This window comes from Mustela lutreola, chromosome 16 (genome assembly GCF_030435805.1).
Source record: "Mustela lutreola isolate mMusLut2 chromosome 16, mMusLut2.pri, whole genome shotgun sequence".
Lineage (NCBI taxonomy): Eukaryota > Metazoa > Chordata > Mammalia > Carnivora > Mustelidae > Mustela > Mustela lutreola.
In genome coordinates, this window is record NC_081305.1 from 13,694,337 (window position 1) to 13,714,266 (window position 19,930).

Here is a 19,930-nt window from a genome sequence, read left to right on the forward strand (position 1 = left end):
TAATTTTAATTTTTTTTTTTTATTTTATTTATTTGACAGGCAGAGATCACAAGCAGGCAGAGAGAGAGGAATGGAAGCAGGCTCCCCACTTCGATCTCAGGACCCTGGGATCATGACCTGAGCCAAAGGCAGAGGCTTTAACCCACTGAGCCACCCAGGTGCCCCAACTTTTTATTTTTTTAATTTCCTTTCAGTGTACCAGAATTCAATGTTTATGCACCACACCGAGTGCTCCATGCAATACGTGCCCTCCATAATACCCACCACTAGGCTCACCCAACTTCCCACCCCCCCGCCCCTTCAAAACCCTCAAATTGTTTTCCAAAGTCCACAGTCTCTCATGGTTCACCTCCCCCTCCAATTTCCCTCAGCTCTTCTCCTCTCCATCTCCCCATGTCCTCCGTGTTATTTCTTATGCTCCACAAATAAGTGAAAGCATATTGTATTTTTTTTAAGATTTTATTTATATATTTGACAGAGAGATCACAAGTAGGCAGAGAGGCAGGCAGAGAGAGAGGGAGAAGTAGGCTCCCTGCTGAGCAGAGGGCTTGACCTGGGGCTCTATCCAGGACCCCCGAGATCATGACCTGAGCTGAAGGCAGAGGCTTAACCCACTGAGCCACCCAGGCGCCCCTAAAGCCAGCCTTTTAAGAAGCAAATGCAAACACAGATATGTCTCATTTCTTCTCATCAAGTCACAGGGTAGGAGAAACAATGTATTTTAGTTGGATGGAGCGGAGAGTCAGTCTGCAGGTGGTTTAAAAATCTCACATAGGGGGGCACCTGGGTGGCTCAGTGGGTTAAAGCCTCTGCCTTCAGCTCAGGTCATGATCCCAGCGTTCTGGGATCAAGCCCCGCATCAGGCTCTCTGCCTGCCTCTCTGCCCCCTTGTGATCTGTCAAATAAATAAATTAAAAAAAAAAAAAAATCTCACATAGGGCTAGTAAGTTCCATCTCAAAAACTGGCAAGTTTCCCAATATAATTCTGGCATTACCTTCTTTAACAGGTTTTTTAGGAATGAACCTCAACTCCTCCTACTATTTTCCCCCACCTGAAAGAGTAACAAGGAGTACCTGAATAGGTTCTTCCTCTTCACACTGGCCTGATACAAGAAGATCTCCATATTCACCTATACACCACGCAGCCACTTGTACCAAAGGTTGCTGTCAAAAGAAAGTCACCATGTGTCAAAGGCTTTTAATCCTTGCAAGGATTAATGCAAATCACACGTCATCTAATCATAAAGGTCAAAACCAGGAAATATGTATCTGGAGTGTTAGTAGTAAGAACACACCAGGAACATAATGCGTAATTTCCCCACCAAAGCAGAAAGTACTTACTTGAGAATAATCACCAAGAATTGCTTTGTATAAGCGCTGGACAGTATAGGCGTGCATCTCCACACTATTGGTTATTAACTGGATCAAGTTGGGGACCGCATCATCACGAACATAGCTTCCTGCCTAAAAGGAAACGCAGTTACCCTTAGAAACACACCGTAATGATCATAAAAGCTATTGCTTTTATTCAAGGAGACGACGACTACAGAGCATCCTCAGAGATAAAGCTGGTTCCAATTCTCAGGTGTATACGCAGCTCAAACTTCAATTTTAATTATTCAAATTACTTACTTCTTATTTAAATGAATATTCTCATTTTATTAATTTTATAAAAAATTTTAAAATCTCTTCTGTCAAAGTAAAAGTAAAATATAAAGGACCTTTTTATCAAAACAGATTAGGTTTAAGAGTTCAAAAATGTATGAAGTACATTCACTGGGAACTTACCTACAACAATCTGTCCCTCTCACAACTCCCCAACACAGTTAAAATCATATGGGCTAGCTAGAGAAGCCACATTACTCTGGGGGACGGAGAGGGGAGTATATATCAGCAGTCCAGAAAGGCAGTATTTTTAAAAATTTCTTTTAAGATTTTATTTATTTATTTGAGAGAGAGTGTGTGCCTGCATGTGAATGAATGGGGGATGAGGCAGAAGTAGAAACAGACTCCCTGCTGAGCAGGACCCTGGGGATCATGACCTTGAACCTAAGGTAGATGCTTAACTGACTGAGCCACCCAGGCACCCCCGAAAGGCAGCATTTTATTTTATTTTATTTTATTTTTTAAAAGGCAGCATTTTAAATAAGAATAGTAATCTTTCTGCAATTTATTTAAAATATCACACTGTCCTTTGAAAACTAGAGTTTATAAAAATTAAAGAACCATTCGTCCCAGAAAGGATAAATATTTTGTATTCAATCATGCACACTAAAAACAAAAACAAACCTGGTCTCTCCAATGTCCTCTTGACTAGTAGAATCTGAGATACTGTTCGCAACCATGCAACAAAGTAAAGCTATTTAACCTCTGAGGGAACTAAACCTTGGCCTTGTCAGAGGATTATGATAACCAAGCTGTGCAGGACATATAAACAGTGGAACCTGTGCCTCGTATCAGCCCACCTTGAGCAAGGACAGAAGACCAGATCTGACCTAGAAGAATGAGACCAAGGAAAGGAAGAAAGAGAAACAAAGAGAAAGAGAAAAAGGGAAAGGAGAAAAAGAGAAACAGAAACAGAAAAAGAAAAAAAAACCCAGATGATTGGGATACTCACACCTGCTAAAAAAACACAAAGCCAGAGGAGAGAGAAGTTTGGGGAAATAGTCAAAAAGGAATGGACAGAAGTGAAAAAATAAGTTAACTGTTTTACATTCTTCTTTCCTAATGAAAAAAGGTAATGTTTTAAATAAGAGAAAGCATTAACATGATCTAACTGACATTTATACACCTCTTCATCCAACAGCAGAAAACACATTATTATCAAGCTCAAATGGAACATTCACCAAGACAGACCATATTCTGGGCCATTAAAAATCTCAAATCTATCTATCTTTATTTATTTATTTATTTACTTATTTATTTATTTATTTATTTATTTACAGTAGGTTCCAAGTCCAACTTGGTGCACAGACTCCTGACAGTGAGATCAAGAGACACGTCCTCTACCGACTCAGATGGAACATTCACCAAGACAGACCATATTCTGGGCCATTAAAAATCTCAAATTTATTTTTATTTATTTATTTATTTATTTACAGTAGGTTCCAAGTCCAACTTGGTGCACAGACTCCTGACAGTGAGATCAAGAGACACGTCCTCTACCGACTCAGCCAGGCAGAGGCCCCAGAAAGATCTCAAATAAAAAAAAAAAAAAAAAAAAAAAAAGACAGGGGCATCTGGGTGGCTCAGTTGGCTAAGAGTCTGCCTTCCGCTCAGGTCATGATTCTGAGGTCCTGGGATCGAGCCCCATGTTTAGTTTCCTGCTCACTGGGGAGTGTGCTTCTCCCTCTGCCCATCTCCCGCCACTTGTGTTCTCTCTCTCTCAAATAAATAAATAAAACTTTTCAAAAAAATAAATAAATAAAGGAATAAAAGTCATATAAGATTTAACTAGGAATCAGTAACACAAAGATAGCTAAGATATCCCAAAATATTTGGAGACTACACAACTAAGTAACACAGAGGTCAAAGAAAATTACAGACCAGTATCTCTCACCAGTAGAGATGCAAAAATCCTAAAAAATCTATTAGCAAATCAAACATAGCAATGTATAAAAAGAACTACATACCACGACCAGGTTGGATTTATTCTAGGTATGGAAGGTTAGTTCAACATTCAAAAATCAATTAATGTGATCCAGCACATCAACAGGTTAAGGAGGAAAAATCATAGGACCATAATAAGACTATAGAAATCAATTGGAAAAATTAAAAGAATGAAGCGCTGAGAACATATTTCTTCAAGAGCTTTAATTTTCTCTTCTCTTAAGCCTTATAAAAACTAAAAAATGTGTCCTGATTCACAGTTTTTGTTAAAATATAATTTCTTCATTAGTGCATTAACTTTTCATGAAGTTAATTCAAGTAAACTAGCAAACCAGCATGTCAAAACAGAATCCCACAGCAACAAATATATATACACACACGGTAATTTTAACAATCTCATTCCTTCCTACAGACATGTTTCATAACTTGCTTAACCAATGCCCATTTGGAGACTTGTATTTATTTCCAGTTTTCTCCCATTATAAACAAGACTGAGATGAATATCTTTGTATATATGTTTCTGTACACTTGTCCTTTTATTTTTCCAAGATAAATTACTAAAAAGACAATGACTGAATTCAAAGGTATAAACTAGGGGTGCCTGGGAGCCTCAGTCAGTTAAGAGGTCAAATCTTGATTTCTGGAAGTCTACTCTGGAAAAATGGCACCATTTTATACCCAATACAAAGTGGAGGGTACTGCCTATTTCTCTATTTTCTAACTACCACTAGGAATTTGATTAAAAAGTAAGACAAGTGAAAAATGGTATCTCCCTTGTAATTTTATAAGTAAAATTTCTTTATTAGTAAGTAATGTTAACTAGCCATTTCTTTCTTCTTTTGTGAAATGTCTGTTCAAATGCCAATCTTTCCATTACAGTGTTTGATTTTTTTCTTATTAATTGTAAACTATTTATAGATTAAAGATATTAACATGCTGTCATATGTTACAGTGTTTTTCTCCACTTGTCATTTGCCTTTTAACTCTGTAGATTTTTTCCCTTTTGCCTTACAAATTTTGAATTTTAATGTGATTAAACCTATGGAAATTTCCCTTTATGGTATCTATTTCTGACACAGCAATTAAACATAGGTAGTTATGTTTTCTTTATTTGCCACAACACTTTCATTTTAACTGTTAAATCTCTGATTTCTATTAATTGAATGATAAATAGAGATGCTCCAAAACTCTGGAAGACTGCCAAAGAAAGAATAACTTATAAATCTGTAATTTTAAAACCAGAATAAATGTAGTCATTCAAAACCCTCCAATGGCTTCCAAACTCCTCACAGGCCCTACATAACCTAGCTCCTGCTTCAGTCCTACCATTCTCTGCCTCTCATGCTACTGGCTTCACTTGCCGCCTTCTTGCCTCCAAGCAGGCCACACTTGCTGCCACTCAAGAGCTTTGCAACACTTGCTGTTCCCCCAAACCTTGGCACGGCTCCTCCTTTCACTGCGCTCTCTCCTCAAGTGTCACCTCCTCTGAGTGACCTGCCCTGACTACTCTATCTAAAAAAGAACTGGCCCGCTGCCCCCATATTCCACTCTCTCCTGCCATCGCTGTAGTCCTTCATGCTGCTTCACTGTTTCTCGTAGTATTTTTTTCTTGCCTAACAGGATAGTACGTATTTCTCCATGAATTTCTCATCTCTCCCACTAGAACTAGAATGTAAACCCTCCTGAGAACAAGAGATTTGTCTGCCTCATTAATCAGCACATCCTGCAGCTGGTATATGTTGACTAAAAAAACAGTACTTACCGTTGTCAGAACACGCATAATCGTGTCTATGTGCCACCGTTTGGAAGGTGCATACCTGGGGAAATAATGGCACCAGATGAAATTACTGGAACCTGTGAACTATATTCTGTGCTCAGTGACTTTCAAAAATCCTGTCCTATAATCTTTTTTAGGTTTACTGGTAAAGTGATTATTTTGGAGGCAAATCTTACCTTCGAATCTAGCAGCTACCCCCATTTCAAAGGGTAATGAAATGCTACACAAACTCAGATGTTTCCACATTAATAACTGTAACACGAGTTACTGAGCTGAGACATGGGACTCCATCTCCATTTTTTTAGAAAACAGATCACGAAGACAAAGCAGGAGGACAGAGAAGAAAGAAAAGGGATCCAGGCAATACCAGGACTAGAAACTCATTTCCTTAAATTCACAGTGCAGAGAGGAGAAATAACCACACTACTAAAATTGAGGTATTTCTTCCTAAAAGTTTTACACAGAATCACAATTTAGATGCTGTGACGCTATAGTCTTTCTATTCTCTACCCAAAACCCACAAAGAAACAAACAAAAGCTTCTCTATTCTCTTCTTCATAGATGAGAAGTTGAAGAACAGATATAAGAGGACATTTTATAAAAGTGGGCTGTTTTTGGTCTTAGCATACTTAAATACTGGCTAGAATCACCTTCTAATGAAGCAAATTTCCAACTGGGAGGTTGAAATAAACATTACACATTTTAAAGAGGTTTACAACATACAACATTTTCCCCAAGTTGTAAAGATGCTTTCAAAAAGTTTTCCAAGCATCTTTTATCAACGAATGTAAAAAAATTAAATCTTACTTCTCTGCAGCAAGAAAGATTCCAGATGCACAATCTGCTTTAAATTCTGGCTCACAGGAATCCAGAAAATAAAGTAATTCCTTCATCATGCCTCGGATATTATTCCCATTTACCAGGGCAAAACTCAATTCCATTGCACGCCTTGCAGAGGGAAAACATTAAAAAAAAAAAAAAAGGGTTATGGTATATATAGCAGGAACAAAACAAAAGACCCAGGTGTATTGTTTCTGAACATCAAGTACTGGCAGATATATTGATGTCCTTCCATGATCTTGTAATTGCAATCTTTGTACACAAGACAACTAAGTTAACAAGGTTAGTTTTAGCATTTTGAATCTTCATTCAACACTTTTCCTCAAAAAGCTCTAAAAGATACACTACCTATGACCAAAAATGCAGTTTGGGTTCAACAGTCTAAGAAGCTAAAATTCAGAATACTTAAAAGGCTCAAAAAGAGAAGCAACAAGAGTATTACCGAAAGATACCCCTTTGCATTATTCCTTAAAAATGTGATAAAGCCATGACATTCGCCTTTTATTATATCCATTTCTGTTCAAAGATGATATAACAGTCTACATCAAAAGATATACAGAAAATTGGAATAAAAACACACTTTGAAGGTATTATGATAAGCGAAATAAGTCAGAGAAAAACAAATACTGTATGATGTCACCTACACCTGGAAACTAAAAAAGTCAAAAGCATAGAAACAGACTAGAATGGTGGTTACCAGGGTCTGGGGTGTGTGTGGGGGTGTCGATCAAAAGGTACAAACTTCAGCCATAAAATAGGTAAATTCTGGGGATCTAATGCAGAGCATGACAACAAAAATTAATAATTATAAAAATGGATTATATACTTGCAAGTTGCTAAGGGAACAGATCTCAACTATTCTCAGTACAAAAAAGAAATGGTAACTATGTAGTGTGACTCAGGTGTCCTAATGCCATGGTGGTAACTATTTTACGATATGTATCAAATCAATGCACCTGTAAATATCAAACTTACACAATGTTTATGTTAATTTTTTTCTCAATAAAGCTGGTGGGGGCTGGGGGGGCAAAAGAGAGAATGAGGGCCATGAAAAAAGAAAAAGGGCATGTGCTGTGGGGACAAATAAGAGTTTCTGTAACTGCCTATCAAATTTGGCAACCAAGGCAAAATGGCAGTGTTTGACATGCAAAAGTTAGAAGATTACTACATGCATCTTCTCATATTTGGTCAGTAATTTCAAACATGGTATATAATTTACTTTCAAAATACCAATTTAATAAGTAAGAAATACTTTCATCTTAGCTGATCTATGAACAACATTCAGTCTTTACAGGGATACAATAGCTAATTCTTGTACACTGCTTAAGTACTTTACATATAATCCAGTTAATCCTGCATAACCCTTTGAAGTGGGTGCTCACAGAGAGAGAGAATGAGGGGTGGGGAGGGGCAGAGGTTGAGGGAGAGAGAGAGGGAAAAGCAGGCTCCCCACTGAGCAGGAAGCCTACCGTGGGACTCAATCCAAGGACCCAGAGATCCAACCTGAGGCAGGTTAAGACGCTTAACCGCTTAACCAACTGAGCCAAACAGGGGCCTCTGAAGTGCGTGCTCTTGCATTTGCATTTTACATATGGGACAACTGAGGCAGAGAAAGGTTAAGTGACCAAAGCAAGTTTAATAAATACAGAGCCAAAATTTGAAATGAGGCATTCAGGCTGCAGAGTCTGAGCTCCGAACCCGTTAAACAGCCTGTCAAGAAGACACAGTTTTTACTTTTGAAATGCAAATCCCAGTCAAAAGCAATAGAGAAACAACACAATAGGAGTCAGAGGTCTAATTTCTATTCCCAGGGGCTCCTGAGTGCCTCAGTGGGTGAAAGCCTGTGCCTTCAGCTCAGGTCATGATATCAGGGTCCTGCAATCAAGCCCCACATCGGGCTCTCGGCTCGGTGGGGAGCCTGCTTCCTCCTCTCCCTCTGCCTGCCTCTCTGCCTGCTGTGATCTCTCTCTCTCTCTCTCTCTCTCTCTGTCAAATAAATAAATAAAATCTTTTAAAAACAAATAATTTCTATTCCCAGGTCTGCCCCTTACAGGGGTAGGTTTAGAGGAAATCATTGGATTCCTATGGGACTGTATTTTAACTAATTTGTTAATTTGGGATAGAAGTAATTGTCTAGTCTGTCTCACTGGCTTGCTTTGAGAATCAACTGAGAGGGTGCTTATAAGCCCTGTGCAAAGCACCTCCCTGCCCCCAACCACAATAAAAACCCTGGGGTGCCTGGCTGGCTCAGTTGGTGGAGCATGCAACTCTTATAGGGTTGCCGGTTCAAGACCCACATTGGGGTACAGAGATCACTTAAAAATAAAATCTTTAGGGGCACCTGGGTGGCTCTATGGGTTAAAGCCTCTGCCTTCGGCTCAGGTCATGATCCCAGATTCCTGGGATGGAGCCCTGCATCGGGCTCTCTGCTCAGCGGGAGGCCTGCTTCCCTTCCTCTCTCTCTGCCTACTTGTGATCTCTAACTGTCAAATAAATAATAAATTAAAAAAATATATTTAAAAAAATCTTTAAAAGAAAAATTTTTTAATTAAAAAAAAAATTCCTGTGCAAAGCACTAGGTGAGTTATGGTGGCTGAGTTTAGGTCTATCTTAACATTGCTCACGCGCTTAGCATCTGCTCTCTGAAAATAAAAGGAACTTAATATCAATAGATATTTGTTAAATGAATGGTTTCAGAGATCACTTCAAATCTGATTTATTCTGGATTTGAACAGACAACCAAAAGTTCACTGAGGCTAACTCTAACTAGGTTTTACAAACATCCCTCAGTTCTTCCCATAGATTCAGTCGGGTTACTCCACTAGGGAAAAGAAATTATGCCTTTTCAAAGTGCTATCTGCTGCCTAACAGTCATTCTTAGATGCACTGTTCTAAAAAAACACAGCTGCTTCTAGTATCTCAGGGCATAAGTACCGTGGGAAAATGTGTGCTGTCAGCAACTGAGTTTCAGCATTGTGATAAAACACTTAGCCGATGGATCACTCCGCATTTTCATCCTCCAGCACACATAGCACAGTACTTCTGTTAAGCAGACCTCTCCCCAGCTGTACAAAAACCCAAGGAGAAGCGCAGTGTGCACTTCAGTACTCCTTATTGGCCTCTCTCACTGATCTAACCTTCCCTCTGCCGATCCTCTCTTAAAAAGGATTTCCTCAGCAGAGAGTTCAACTGTGAAAATAATGACTAAATAAAAAATAGCAACATACTCATTCTCAGATCTATTATGAAGTTATCAGGTAGGGGGTAGAGCAGAGAACGATCAGTAATCTGTTACCGTTTTATTGAGACATCCAAATCCTTTAAGCAGTCCACAATTGTGCTTCTGTGCCTCTGTACTGCGTTATGATCTGTTTGCACCGTCTTCAACAAAGATGTCAAAGCTACGTATCTGAATGAAACAAAGTTGCAGAAAACAGAAATGAAATGTAAAATTCAGGACAGTTCCTCCTCTACTTAAATAATGACAAAGAAGATGTCTAATGACTATGTATCTTTAAATATTTAAAAGTCAAGACAGAATTAGTGTAATAGTAACATCTTAAAGACATAAATGACACTACAATCTTAAGTAGTGGTAATCAAGAGAATTTATTAGATTTGCATTCATGGTCAAGTCCACTTAAACTTCTAAAAGTGACTGATTCCATTCTTCCAAATTCTTCCAAATGGTACAACAAAACAAGCATATAGTATGCCTTTCCTTAGCCCCCAAACACAAGAGGAAATGATTTCAATGTTACCATTTGTATTTTCTTTGTTTTTATTTGATACTGGTACCAAAACTGTCCCTATAAAAATCTGAGTTTAAGATTCAAATATTTAAAAATTCTTTTGGAAGGAGGAGATAATTCAGGGTACCACAATGATTATTTACACATTTTTAAATGCTCACATGATAAGAAAGAATATTCTCTCCTGATTAAAACCGGGAAAAGGGCAAGAAGGACATAATACATGAAAGAAAGTAACAAAATAAAATACTTATAAATTCATCTACTTAAAAAAATTAGCTGGAGTTCACAAACACATTCCAGGTCTGCAGTGCAAAATGTTACATTTTTCTTCTTAATTTAGAGCAGAGGTCAGCAAGCCACACTCTAGCCCTATGCTGCATGGTTCTATAAATGAATTTTTATTGGAACACAGTCACTCATCACTTACATAGTCTATGATTGCTTTCATACCAAGACACAGAATTTTGAATACTTGCCAGAGAAACCTAAGGCCCACAGAGCCTAAAACAGTGACCATCTGATGCTTCACAGAAAAAGTTTGCTGACTCCTAATGCTGACAATGTAAACCAAAGTAAAAGTTAAGTCATGAGCCAAATCCTCAAATTCTTTACAAAATAGTAGCTTTAAGTTTTAAAATTTAAAAATAAAAATCCTGAGTTGAAGTTCTAGAAAAGTCATTCAGTACATATGTGATCTTGAGCAAAATCACTCTTAAAAACACTGAGTTTCTAATACCAAGATACAAGATATTTTCCAGTTGACTTACCTAATATTCTTGTCATTGTTCAATAAGAAACGACCAAGGATGTTTATGGCTAAGACCTAAAGAGAAATAACACAGGTTAAAAATCTAATAAAATTAAACATTTATGTTGTATAAGGATCACCTCCTGACCCCTGATGGTGCAAACTATTTAAAGGTGATAGTGGATACTTCTATAGATGGCTAGCAAAAAACAAAAATGAAACAAAACAAAAACCTCAGGGCAAACTCATAAAATCATACTCTTTCAAAAGTAATTGCTAGAAGATTATGTTTTAAAGTTTTTATATTGTTAGTGGAAGAATAATACTGGCACAGCCTCACTGGAGAAAATTCTGGCAATTATACATAGTTTAAACATCTCCTCTGCTTCAACAATTCCACTTACAGAAATTTATCTGAAAAACACACTTGCACATATGCACAAGAATCTACTGCAACACTATCTGTAATCACAAATGACTGGGACATGCTAAGTGTCCATTAATAGCAAATTTGCTAAGTACACTATGGCACACCCACACAACAGAGTATCACGCAGCCATTAGGGTTCTGACAAATACTATAACATGGATGAACCTTGAAGACATTATGTTAAGTGAAATAAGCCAGCTACAAAGGGATAATACTTTATGATTCCACTTTTATGAGGTATCAAGAATAGTCAAATTCAGACAAAGAAAGTGGAATGATGGTTGCCAGGCACTGGAGGTAGGAAATAATGGAAAGTTATTGTTTAATGGGTACAAAGTTTCTGTTTGGGAAGACAAAGAAGTTCAGAAGATATATGGTGGTGCTGGTTGCAAAAGTGAATTACCTAATGCCACTGAACTAGACTTAAAAATGGTTAACTTTTATATTATGTATATTCCACCATTTTTTAAAAAATGAGAATGGTCTCTATACATGAATATGGACTAATTCCAAGATAATGTTAGGTGGAAAGAGTAAGGTGCAAGACAATCATTTTGCTTGAAAGGGAGGGAGAGGAAGAAAACTAACTTAAATTACTTTGGTTAAGTTATCTAGATACTGGAACGATAAGGACAAAGAGAACTGTATACATTTAAATACTGGACTGTATTTAGTAAACCTGTTTCTTACAAGGCTATGAACCAACAATTCTTACATCATTAAGTGACTGAAAAAATGAATAAATTCATGAATAAATTCCTCCTTACAGAGGAATTACAATTATTTAAAGAGGAAAAAATGAGGCAAATAGAAAAGTGTCACTGGAACACCACCCTAATAACTACTGTAGAAAAGATTCTCTGATGGAGGGGTGCCTGGGTGGCTCAGTGGGTTAAGCCTCTGCCTTCGGTTCAGGTCATGGTCTCAGGGTCCTTGGATTGAGCCTCTCATCGGGCTCTCTGCTCAGCAGGAAGCCTGCTTCCCCCTCTCTCTCTGCCTGCCTCTCTGCCTACTTGTGATTTCTGTCTGTCAAACACATAAATAAAATCTTTAAAAAAAAAAAAGATTCTTGGATGTATACTAAAATGGGTGGGCAAAAAGGCTGAGAACAGGGTATTTGCAAAGTCTCAAAGTGTCTCCCTCAAACTATTTTTAATTACAAATGAAAAAATAACAATACAGTGGAGAGACACAACAGACACCACCTTAACCAAATGACCAAGGTTAATACCACCAGTAATGACACAAACAGATAGCATGTCTCTCCTGATAGGATACTAAGAAGGGCACATCGCTTCTGTGGTAGTCTTGCCAAAAAAGCATAACATCAATCTAATCATAGGAAAACTTCAGAGAGAGCCAAATTGAGGGACATTCTACAAAGTAACTGATCAGTACTCTTCAAAAGTGTCCAAGTCATGAAAGGCACAGAAAGATGGAGGAATTGCCTCAGACTGGAGAGCACTAAGGAGACATGACAATTAAATACAATGTAGAATCGAGGATCAGCTCCTCAAACAGAAAAATGGCAGAAGTATAAAAATTGGTGGAAGCTGACTAAATTCTGTAATTTAGCATGATACCAATATTAACTCTAATTTTGATAATTATCTCTAGTTATGCATGATGTTAACATTAGGGGAAACTGAGTGAAGGGTATGTGCAAGCTCTAAACTATTTTTGCAACTTTTCTGTAAGTCTAAAATTACTGCCAAAAGTTTCAAAAATTGGGGAAGAGAAGAAATACACGTGTACAGATACGTTTTCAGATTTCTGAAAAAAATACATGAGGAAAGGGTAACCATATGCCCCACTAGGAGAACGTGAAAGCTACAGGCAAACATTTCCCTCCCTACATATCTCTGGTACTGTTTTAGCTTTTTTTACTTTAAGTGTAAAAAACACAAATATTTAAGAAAAACAAAGTAACTCAGATATGATGTCTTATTTGGAGTGATGAATACAATTCAAATCATGGCTCTAATAAAAGCTTATTTTGAAATGTTTCCTTCACTCAACAGTATCTATATATCTAACTATACCAGAGAGCTTCCAAACTTTACTGTAATCAATATTAAAAGCCTTTAATGGAGGGAATGATACTTCAGATCCCAAAACTCAGCATTATACATTCCACATCACTTTCCTAAAGTTAATTTCCAAATGCAACTCATTTCTACAGTACTCAAGCCCAAGTTATTTATTCTAATTGAAATGTTTAGAGAAAGATTTTAAAAGACTTACTCGCAGTCCACTCTCTGACTTAATATCCATGATAGTCAAAACCGTTTCATAAAGAATAGCATTTCCTACATTTTTACTAGTCTCCGTATTTGTGGCAACCTGAAAAGTCACAAGTGGGCAGTACATTAGTGATAAAATAACACTTTCAAAAAATATCCAAAGGTAACAAGAGACAGTTTGTGAATGATTACAGCCACCAATGAGGAGACACAAATAAATACTGCTCCATCTAACCACCATCGTTCTACTCCCACTACACTAAAATGAAGATTTTATACAGCGCAGACTGAGTCTACTCACCTGTGCTAATATATCATTCATAGCTTCACTTGAGTCATCATCATTTCGTCCTAAAATTCTTAATAACCGCAAAATTCGTACCTAATGTGCAAAACATGATTAGTGTCAACAAATTGACCTGGCACAAAGGAACTTACTTGGTATGAAACTCAAATAACTTAAATGAAGTCTCAGATCGCATTAGAAATGGTCAAAATTCAAACAGAAGAATTTTAAACATTATCTTTAGAGAAGTAGTAAATATAAATACTTCTAAGTCTGAATGAAGTAATTAGACAACCCACACTTCATCACTTCACAACTAAAGGATACCACCACCTACAAAGCTATAGTATATTGATAAGTCTCTATGCAATAGATATTACATAGTACAACTACAATTTTATTCTATTAATGCAGTAGAGAACTGTCACTATTCACTTATTAATGTAATTTGTTTAACCAGTTAATTATCAAATTCCTACTGACATAAACTTAAGAGGAAAGAAACAATTTATTCCAAAGGTATTAAATTTTCTTTCAACCTCACCTGCAAAAAGGGGTCACTGATACCAGAAACATCATGTTCTGGTGAATATCCCGACATGATGAGGTTCTTTAGAATACGAACTAACTGGGGCACAAGCTGCAGAGAAGAAAAATGCATCAAAAAACAGTGAACATCAAAGAATTTCTCCTGAATAGGCAGGTAATTTGCCTAATTAAAAAGGGGTGCAAGGGTCTGAATCCAAGAAAATTCTACTGATACCATACGCTGGTATACTGCTGATGCTTGATAAACAGAACTTAAGAGTACCTAGGCCAGGAACTCAAGACAGAATATGTAAAACAAATTAAAACAAATGATGTTTTTACCCTAGAGTTATATATGCAAAGATACTACAAGTAACAGGAGGTCAGAAAGCCTGTGGGAATCAAGTCAAACAGATGCCTACAGTGCACACTGCACTTCTACTTCTAGAAAACTTGACATATCTCAGTAACACAAACATGTTCGGTTTTTACTCATTCAAACATTTGAATATAAAACATTATCACCAAAAAATACTGGTGATTTTATTAAAATTACAGTTTTAAGATATACTATCTCAAACAGAGAAAAAACTTAAGACAAGGCTAGTTCTATTCTTTTCCAACAAACAACAGGGAATCCAAAGGCCTCCAACACTTACCAAGTGGAAAGACACATTTTAAAAAATTGTACTTTTCACCTTAAGAAGATAGCAAGGCCGTGAATAATTTCCTTTCCCTATTCTTAACTCATAAGATACAATTTTTGGTAAAATTTTATTTCAACACTTAATTATACACACTTTGTTGCCTACTTTGTCTCATCTTGTTAATGAAACTATATATTCCTTATGGTCAGAATTCCCCTCTTGCGCTTCCTTTACTTTGTCCACTAGAGTCATAACACATAGTAGAGGCAATTTTATGGCTAAGCTGAACTTCAAAGTATTGTTTTAAATGTTTCAAATGTTATCATTCATTTCATTCTGTTGATTAAGCACTTAATCTTAAACCCTGTTCCAAAATGTGCGCCACAATGGGAACTTTTCTGGGCTCCAACTAAAAACTCAATTTAGCTACATTAACAACTCTAATCACCTAAAATTAAGAAAACAAGTGTCCAAAGTGAAGCAAATTACATCTCTTTTGGAGGCGGTCAGAACAGCCCCAACCAATTTGCTGCAACTCAATGACTTTTTCTCACTGTCTTCTGGCTCTGTTCCTCCTTACACCTCAACTTTAAAAGGGGATCAAGATCAATACAAAGGCCAAAGAATTCACTCACAATACTGAGGCCACTTTTCAATATGAGAATATAATCTGTATGAATTTAAAGAAGTTTGGCTGTAACACTTCAGAATTGTGATTCATCAGCCATTTAAACAAAATTCTAACTTGGACAACTCCAAGATTAAAACAAACCTAAGTTATGGTGACCTGTAAATTCTAAACAGAATCCCCATTAAATCTGTCAACTGTGGACAGATTTATATTAGTGGGAAGAATAATATAAATTTGTAAACTGCTTTTTAACATGTAATAAAGCCGGGATCACCTAGTTACCAAGCTCTGCACAAAAAAGTGGCTCACCCTGCATACTTCCCAATGGCCTCCTTTTTTGTACTACACATATTCCTAATTACTTATTTAACCTGATTTCTTAGAGAAGTCTTTTTTCCTTGGGCTACTAAATTCACAAATTTTTTAATTCACAGACACAAGACCAGCACACCACGTAAAATTGCCCTGGGACCAAAAGCACAAATGCCTAAAAGTTTAGCATACAAATTCTTGGAACCCAGCTTTATTTTTCAGACAAAAATACAAGTCACTAAAACTTATGACAAGACAAACAAGATAAGATGACAAAGGGAAACGCTGCAGCCATGAAAATCAGTTGATGCCCACCCACTCTATCCCAAAATCCTTTCATGTCCCAAAACTTCCAGGAAGGAGTAAGTGCAGGTAAGGGAGAAATAAAAGCTCTAAGTCTGAACTGAGAGCTCCAGAAGTACATACAGAGCTTTTTATAAAAGTATGAGGTTACCCACACATGATTCTAAAATATCTACTTCAAAAAGAAGCAGTGTTTTGTGCCAAGGCTCCAAACTGATCTGGAATTGCCATCACCAAAGCCACTGGGAAACTGTTCAGTTTCTCAAGTGAGTATGAAGAAAAGGCAGAGAAGGAGGCTCAGAATTCAGGAAAGGCTGCAACTGAAATCCAAGGCTGACTTTGGAGTAAGGAGTTTAAGTGACAAGACAAAAACTGGACTCAGGAGTTAGCCAAAAATGCTAAAACAAATAACTCATAGTATTAAGCACAGCTTCAGCATTAGTGTATTTTTTAAAAAGCTGCATTTGTGGATGGATGCACAAAAGCTACTAAGGACCTAATGCCAGCATGCACCATCTAAAAGAGGGTTAATTCTTACCTTTTCATTCTAACATACAGCAGGATTCCAAACAGACAACAGGAACAAAACATACAAAGCAAGCATTAGGGACAGATACAGGCCTCATACTATTTTACAATAATTTAATCAAGACATGAACATCTAAGAAGGAAAAAAAAATTCAAAAAAATAAATGCTATTAGAGGCTTGTTAGATCTAAAATACAAAATAAGCCCCATTTATCGAGTGATCAGCACCTTAAAAAGGAATTAAATGCATGGAACTACCCAAAGTACAGTTTTTCCCAGGCATCCTTAATACCGTCTTCTAAAAACCAGTGAAGAAAACGAAAATTTCCACTTTAGAATGCTGTTAAGAAAGAGAGGGGGGAACCTAAGAGAGCTAGATTTCAGTCACCAGAGTCAAGAGTCTAAAATGAACAGAAGGTGACTCTGTGTTACATAAAAGTAATGTAAAACTTCACTTTGCAGTTTTCACTTAAAAAAAAATAAATTACCTGCCTTTAAAAACACACACCGCACCACCCACACCCACACACGGGCGCGCACGCGCGCGCATGCACGCACACACAATTCCTGTTTGTAATTTGACCTCAAGTTACATTTCCTGTCTTCAATGTGAAAACAGCAGATAAAGCACATGAGAGACTGGTAGGTGTGCCAACACTGAGAGACTTTTATTATGAAAGGGAAAACACTGTACTACTGCCAGTTCTTATTTGCCTAAATCTGGCTTCTAGCCCTACCACACAGCAGGGCTGGTCAAGTCCTTTATTCAGCTCCATAACTTCCTTTCAAAAGAAAATTCCTAAGTGAGGAAATGATGTACTCTTCAGGAAAATTGTTTTTCAGTCAAGAAAGGCTTAGGCATACAGAATGGTACCTACCTTTCTGAAATGTGCAAGCATGTCTGGGCTTCGTTCACACATTTCTGTGAGAAGGACTACAGATGTGTGAAGGACACCTGAAAGATAAGAGCAAATGAAAACTAAAATGAGGCTATATGTTATTCAACTCCACAGAATAGGGCTTTAAGTTCTGCAGGTCAATTCCAAAAAATAGTTGCTACTTTTGTTTTTAATTTCCCAAAGAAAGTAAGCACTGAGGTGAATACAAAGGAAATATTAAACTGATACCTGGTCAACTCAGTTAAATCAGAACATTTTAAACTATGTAACCAAGATAACTGCTAAAAAATGATAACCAACACACGTGTCTCTCCATCTGAGCCTATCCATAAGGAAATACTCACAGTCACTATAAGCTAGGTATCATCTGCCCTGTACTTATTAAAGAGCTGTTAGCTGAGATATGATCGTTCAAAAAGGAAAAATCTTAAAAAAAACTTTTAAATTTCCAGATAAAATGAATCAAAACTCCAAGGTAATTACGGATGACAAAGTAAATACACTTGTTCCAGAATAAAAAGAATCTCACAATAGTTTCCACTAATAATAAGTAAGTACCCTACCACTCATTTATCCAACAAGTTTACTCTGAGCCTTCTAGGCACAGGACTGAATTAATCAAATTAAATATACCTTACCATTTTTTCTCTTAACATTTAGTAGGACAAATGAATTTTCTTTACTCAGAACTTGTTTCACTGACTTCAAAATAAGAATAAAAGTATGGGAAAAAATAGCCACGTTCCATTTAGTTTCTCTCAAGTTTTATATAAATATATCTAAGTACCCATTATAAATTCCTGTTACAAGTAACCTAAAGGATTTTCATAAATTTTATACTCCTACCATAAGGTAATAAAAATATAATTTCTTTCCCCCCTACGGCAAGATAGCTAGGAAATCGAAGTGTTTTAGATATGAAAATCAAGGCTAGGATCATTTGCATATTACATTGAGTATCAGTAACTTAACATAGTATTTTTAATATAGTAAAAGAGGACTGAAAATGGAAACCAAGTTTACTATGAAGGAATCAATCTCTAATTATAAAAGTAGGATTTGAGAAAAGTGAGACTTGACCCATCAACCGTTCCTGGCAAAGTGTCTAAGCACAGCAAAAAGGCAAGTCCACTGCACTCAAAGAGAAAGCCAAAACTCCCTGAAGCCCTTTCTCCTTCCTCCTTTCCCTCAGTACTTCACAAGCACATCCAAATCACATTACCATGGTTCTTTTCATTCAATAAATTTTTTGTTGCTGGTAAAAACATCTCCATAAGTTCAGGAACCTTCCTGATGACATGAACAGCACATAGTGCTGCCTATGAAGGAAAAGGAAAAAGATTTATTCAACTAAGTCAGGGCAACCAGTCTTACAAAAAATACCAACAAAAGCCTTATTATCATTTAGTTCACCTAATGAAAGAAGAAAGAATAAAGAAGTGAGACATCAGATTTATTATATATTAACTGGTCAAGACTTTCCAATTTATATGATTTCATTAATGAGAACTCTTAGCTCAGCTGTCCCTTTGTTCATGTATTACTAAATAAGTGGACAAAAACTTCCTAGACTAGACCATGGTTAACATGAATTTATCAAACTAATTAAATATAACTTCTGTGTTTTTCAAAGTAAAAAATAAAGACTTCCATTTTGTGTTCATTCTTCTAAGATGACCAAAAGGTTTTACAAAAACACCATAAAATTTAAAGATACATTACTACTGTTAGTTTTAATAATACCTATTATCTTCCCCAATTCATTCTCTGCTGATATTAAGAAAATCATTTGATAATTAGCTAGTCTCTACTGAAGAAAAGATGGTCTTGACTTGTTCGCTGGAAGAAAAGGTACAAAGACTGATTTTGATTACGCATACCAAAAGTACCCATAAATACTATTTTCTGGAGTAAAATACCACAAACAAAATAGATATAGTAACAAGAAAAGATTTCAGCTAATTCTTCCCAAGTTATATTTGGGGGGAAATGGATTTTTTTTCCAATCCACAGAAGTGTTTTATTTCATGAAATAATGTACTTTTTGAACAAGAGCAGCCCACTCATACTTTAAGAGAAAGCACTGACTTTGGTTCACAATCATCATCAACAGTCCATGATTCTAGAAAACAGCTTGGGCCTTCTCACACCATTAATGTGGCGGCACAGTGAATGACAACCAAGCAATAGTAAGTGTTCACGTCTTCTAAGTCCCACATTGTACACCCTTTGTTTATGAAGGTTACAAGGTTCAAGCACAATTTTAAAAAACATAAATGTTTATATCAACATATAAAAGCAAGTAAGAGAGTAAGATTATTGTCTTCCATTTAGACACATCAATTTATAAAGTATGTTCTAGATCATTCTCTAATAATTACGTAGGTCCCAATG

The 19,930-nt window shown here is 36.7% G+C and overlaps 1 protein-coding gene and 1 non-coding gene across 2 annotated transcripts in view; both read right to left on the minus strand.

Moving 5' to 3' along the window:
- AP1G1 (adaptor related protein complex 1 subunit gamma 1) overlaps positions 1-19,930 on the minus strand; it is a 78,983-nt gene that overhangs the window by 16,480 nt on the left and 42,573 nt on the right. The window contains exons 5-15 of the mRNA XM_059150706.1: positions 18,759-18,855; positions 17,516-17,592; positions 14,233-14,328; positions 13,704-13,784; positions 13,404-13,502; positions 10,749-10,804; positions 9,522-9,635; positions 6,194-6,334; positions 5,372-5,426; positions 1,342-1,464; positions 1,075-1,164 (exon numbers count right to left, since the gene is read on the minus strand). Coding sequence (XP_059006689.1) covers positions 1,075-1,164; positions 1,342-1,464; positions 5,372-5,426; positions 6,194-6,334; positions 9,522-9,635; positions 10,749-10,804; positions 13,404-13,502; positions 13,704-13,784; positions 14,233-14,328; positions 17,516-17,592; positions 18,759-18,855 — 1,029 coding nt within the window. The remainder of the gene's footprint in view (positions 1-1,074; positions 1,165-1,341; positions 1,465-5,371; positions 5,427-6,193; positions 6,335-9,521; positions 9,636-10,748; positions 10,805-13,403; positions 13,503-13,703; positions 13,785-14,232; positions 14,329-17,515; positions 17,593-18,758; positions 18,856-19,930) is intronic.
- On the minus strand, positions 9,171-9,255 carry LOC131819026 (small nucleolar RNA SNORD71). The gene has a single exon (XR_009349029.1). It is a non-coding gene; the product is annotated as a small nucleolar RNA SNORD71 (small nucleolar RNA).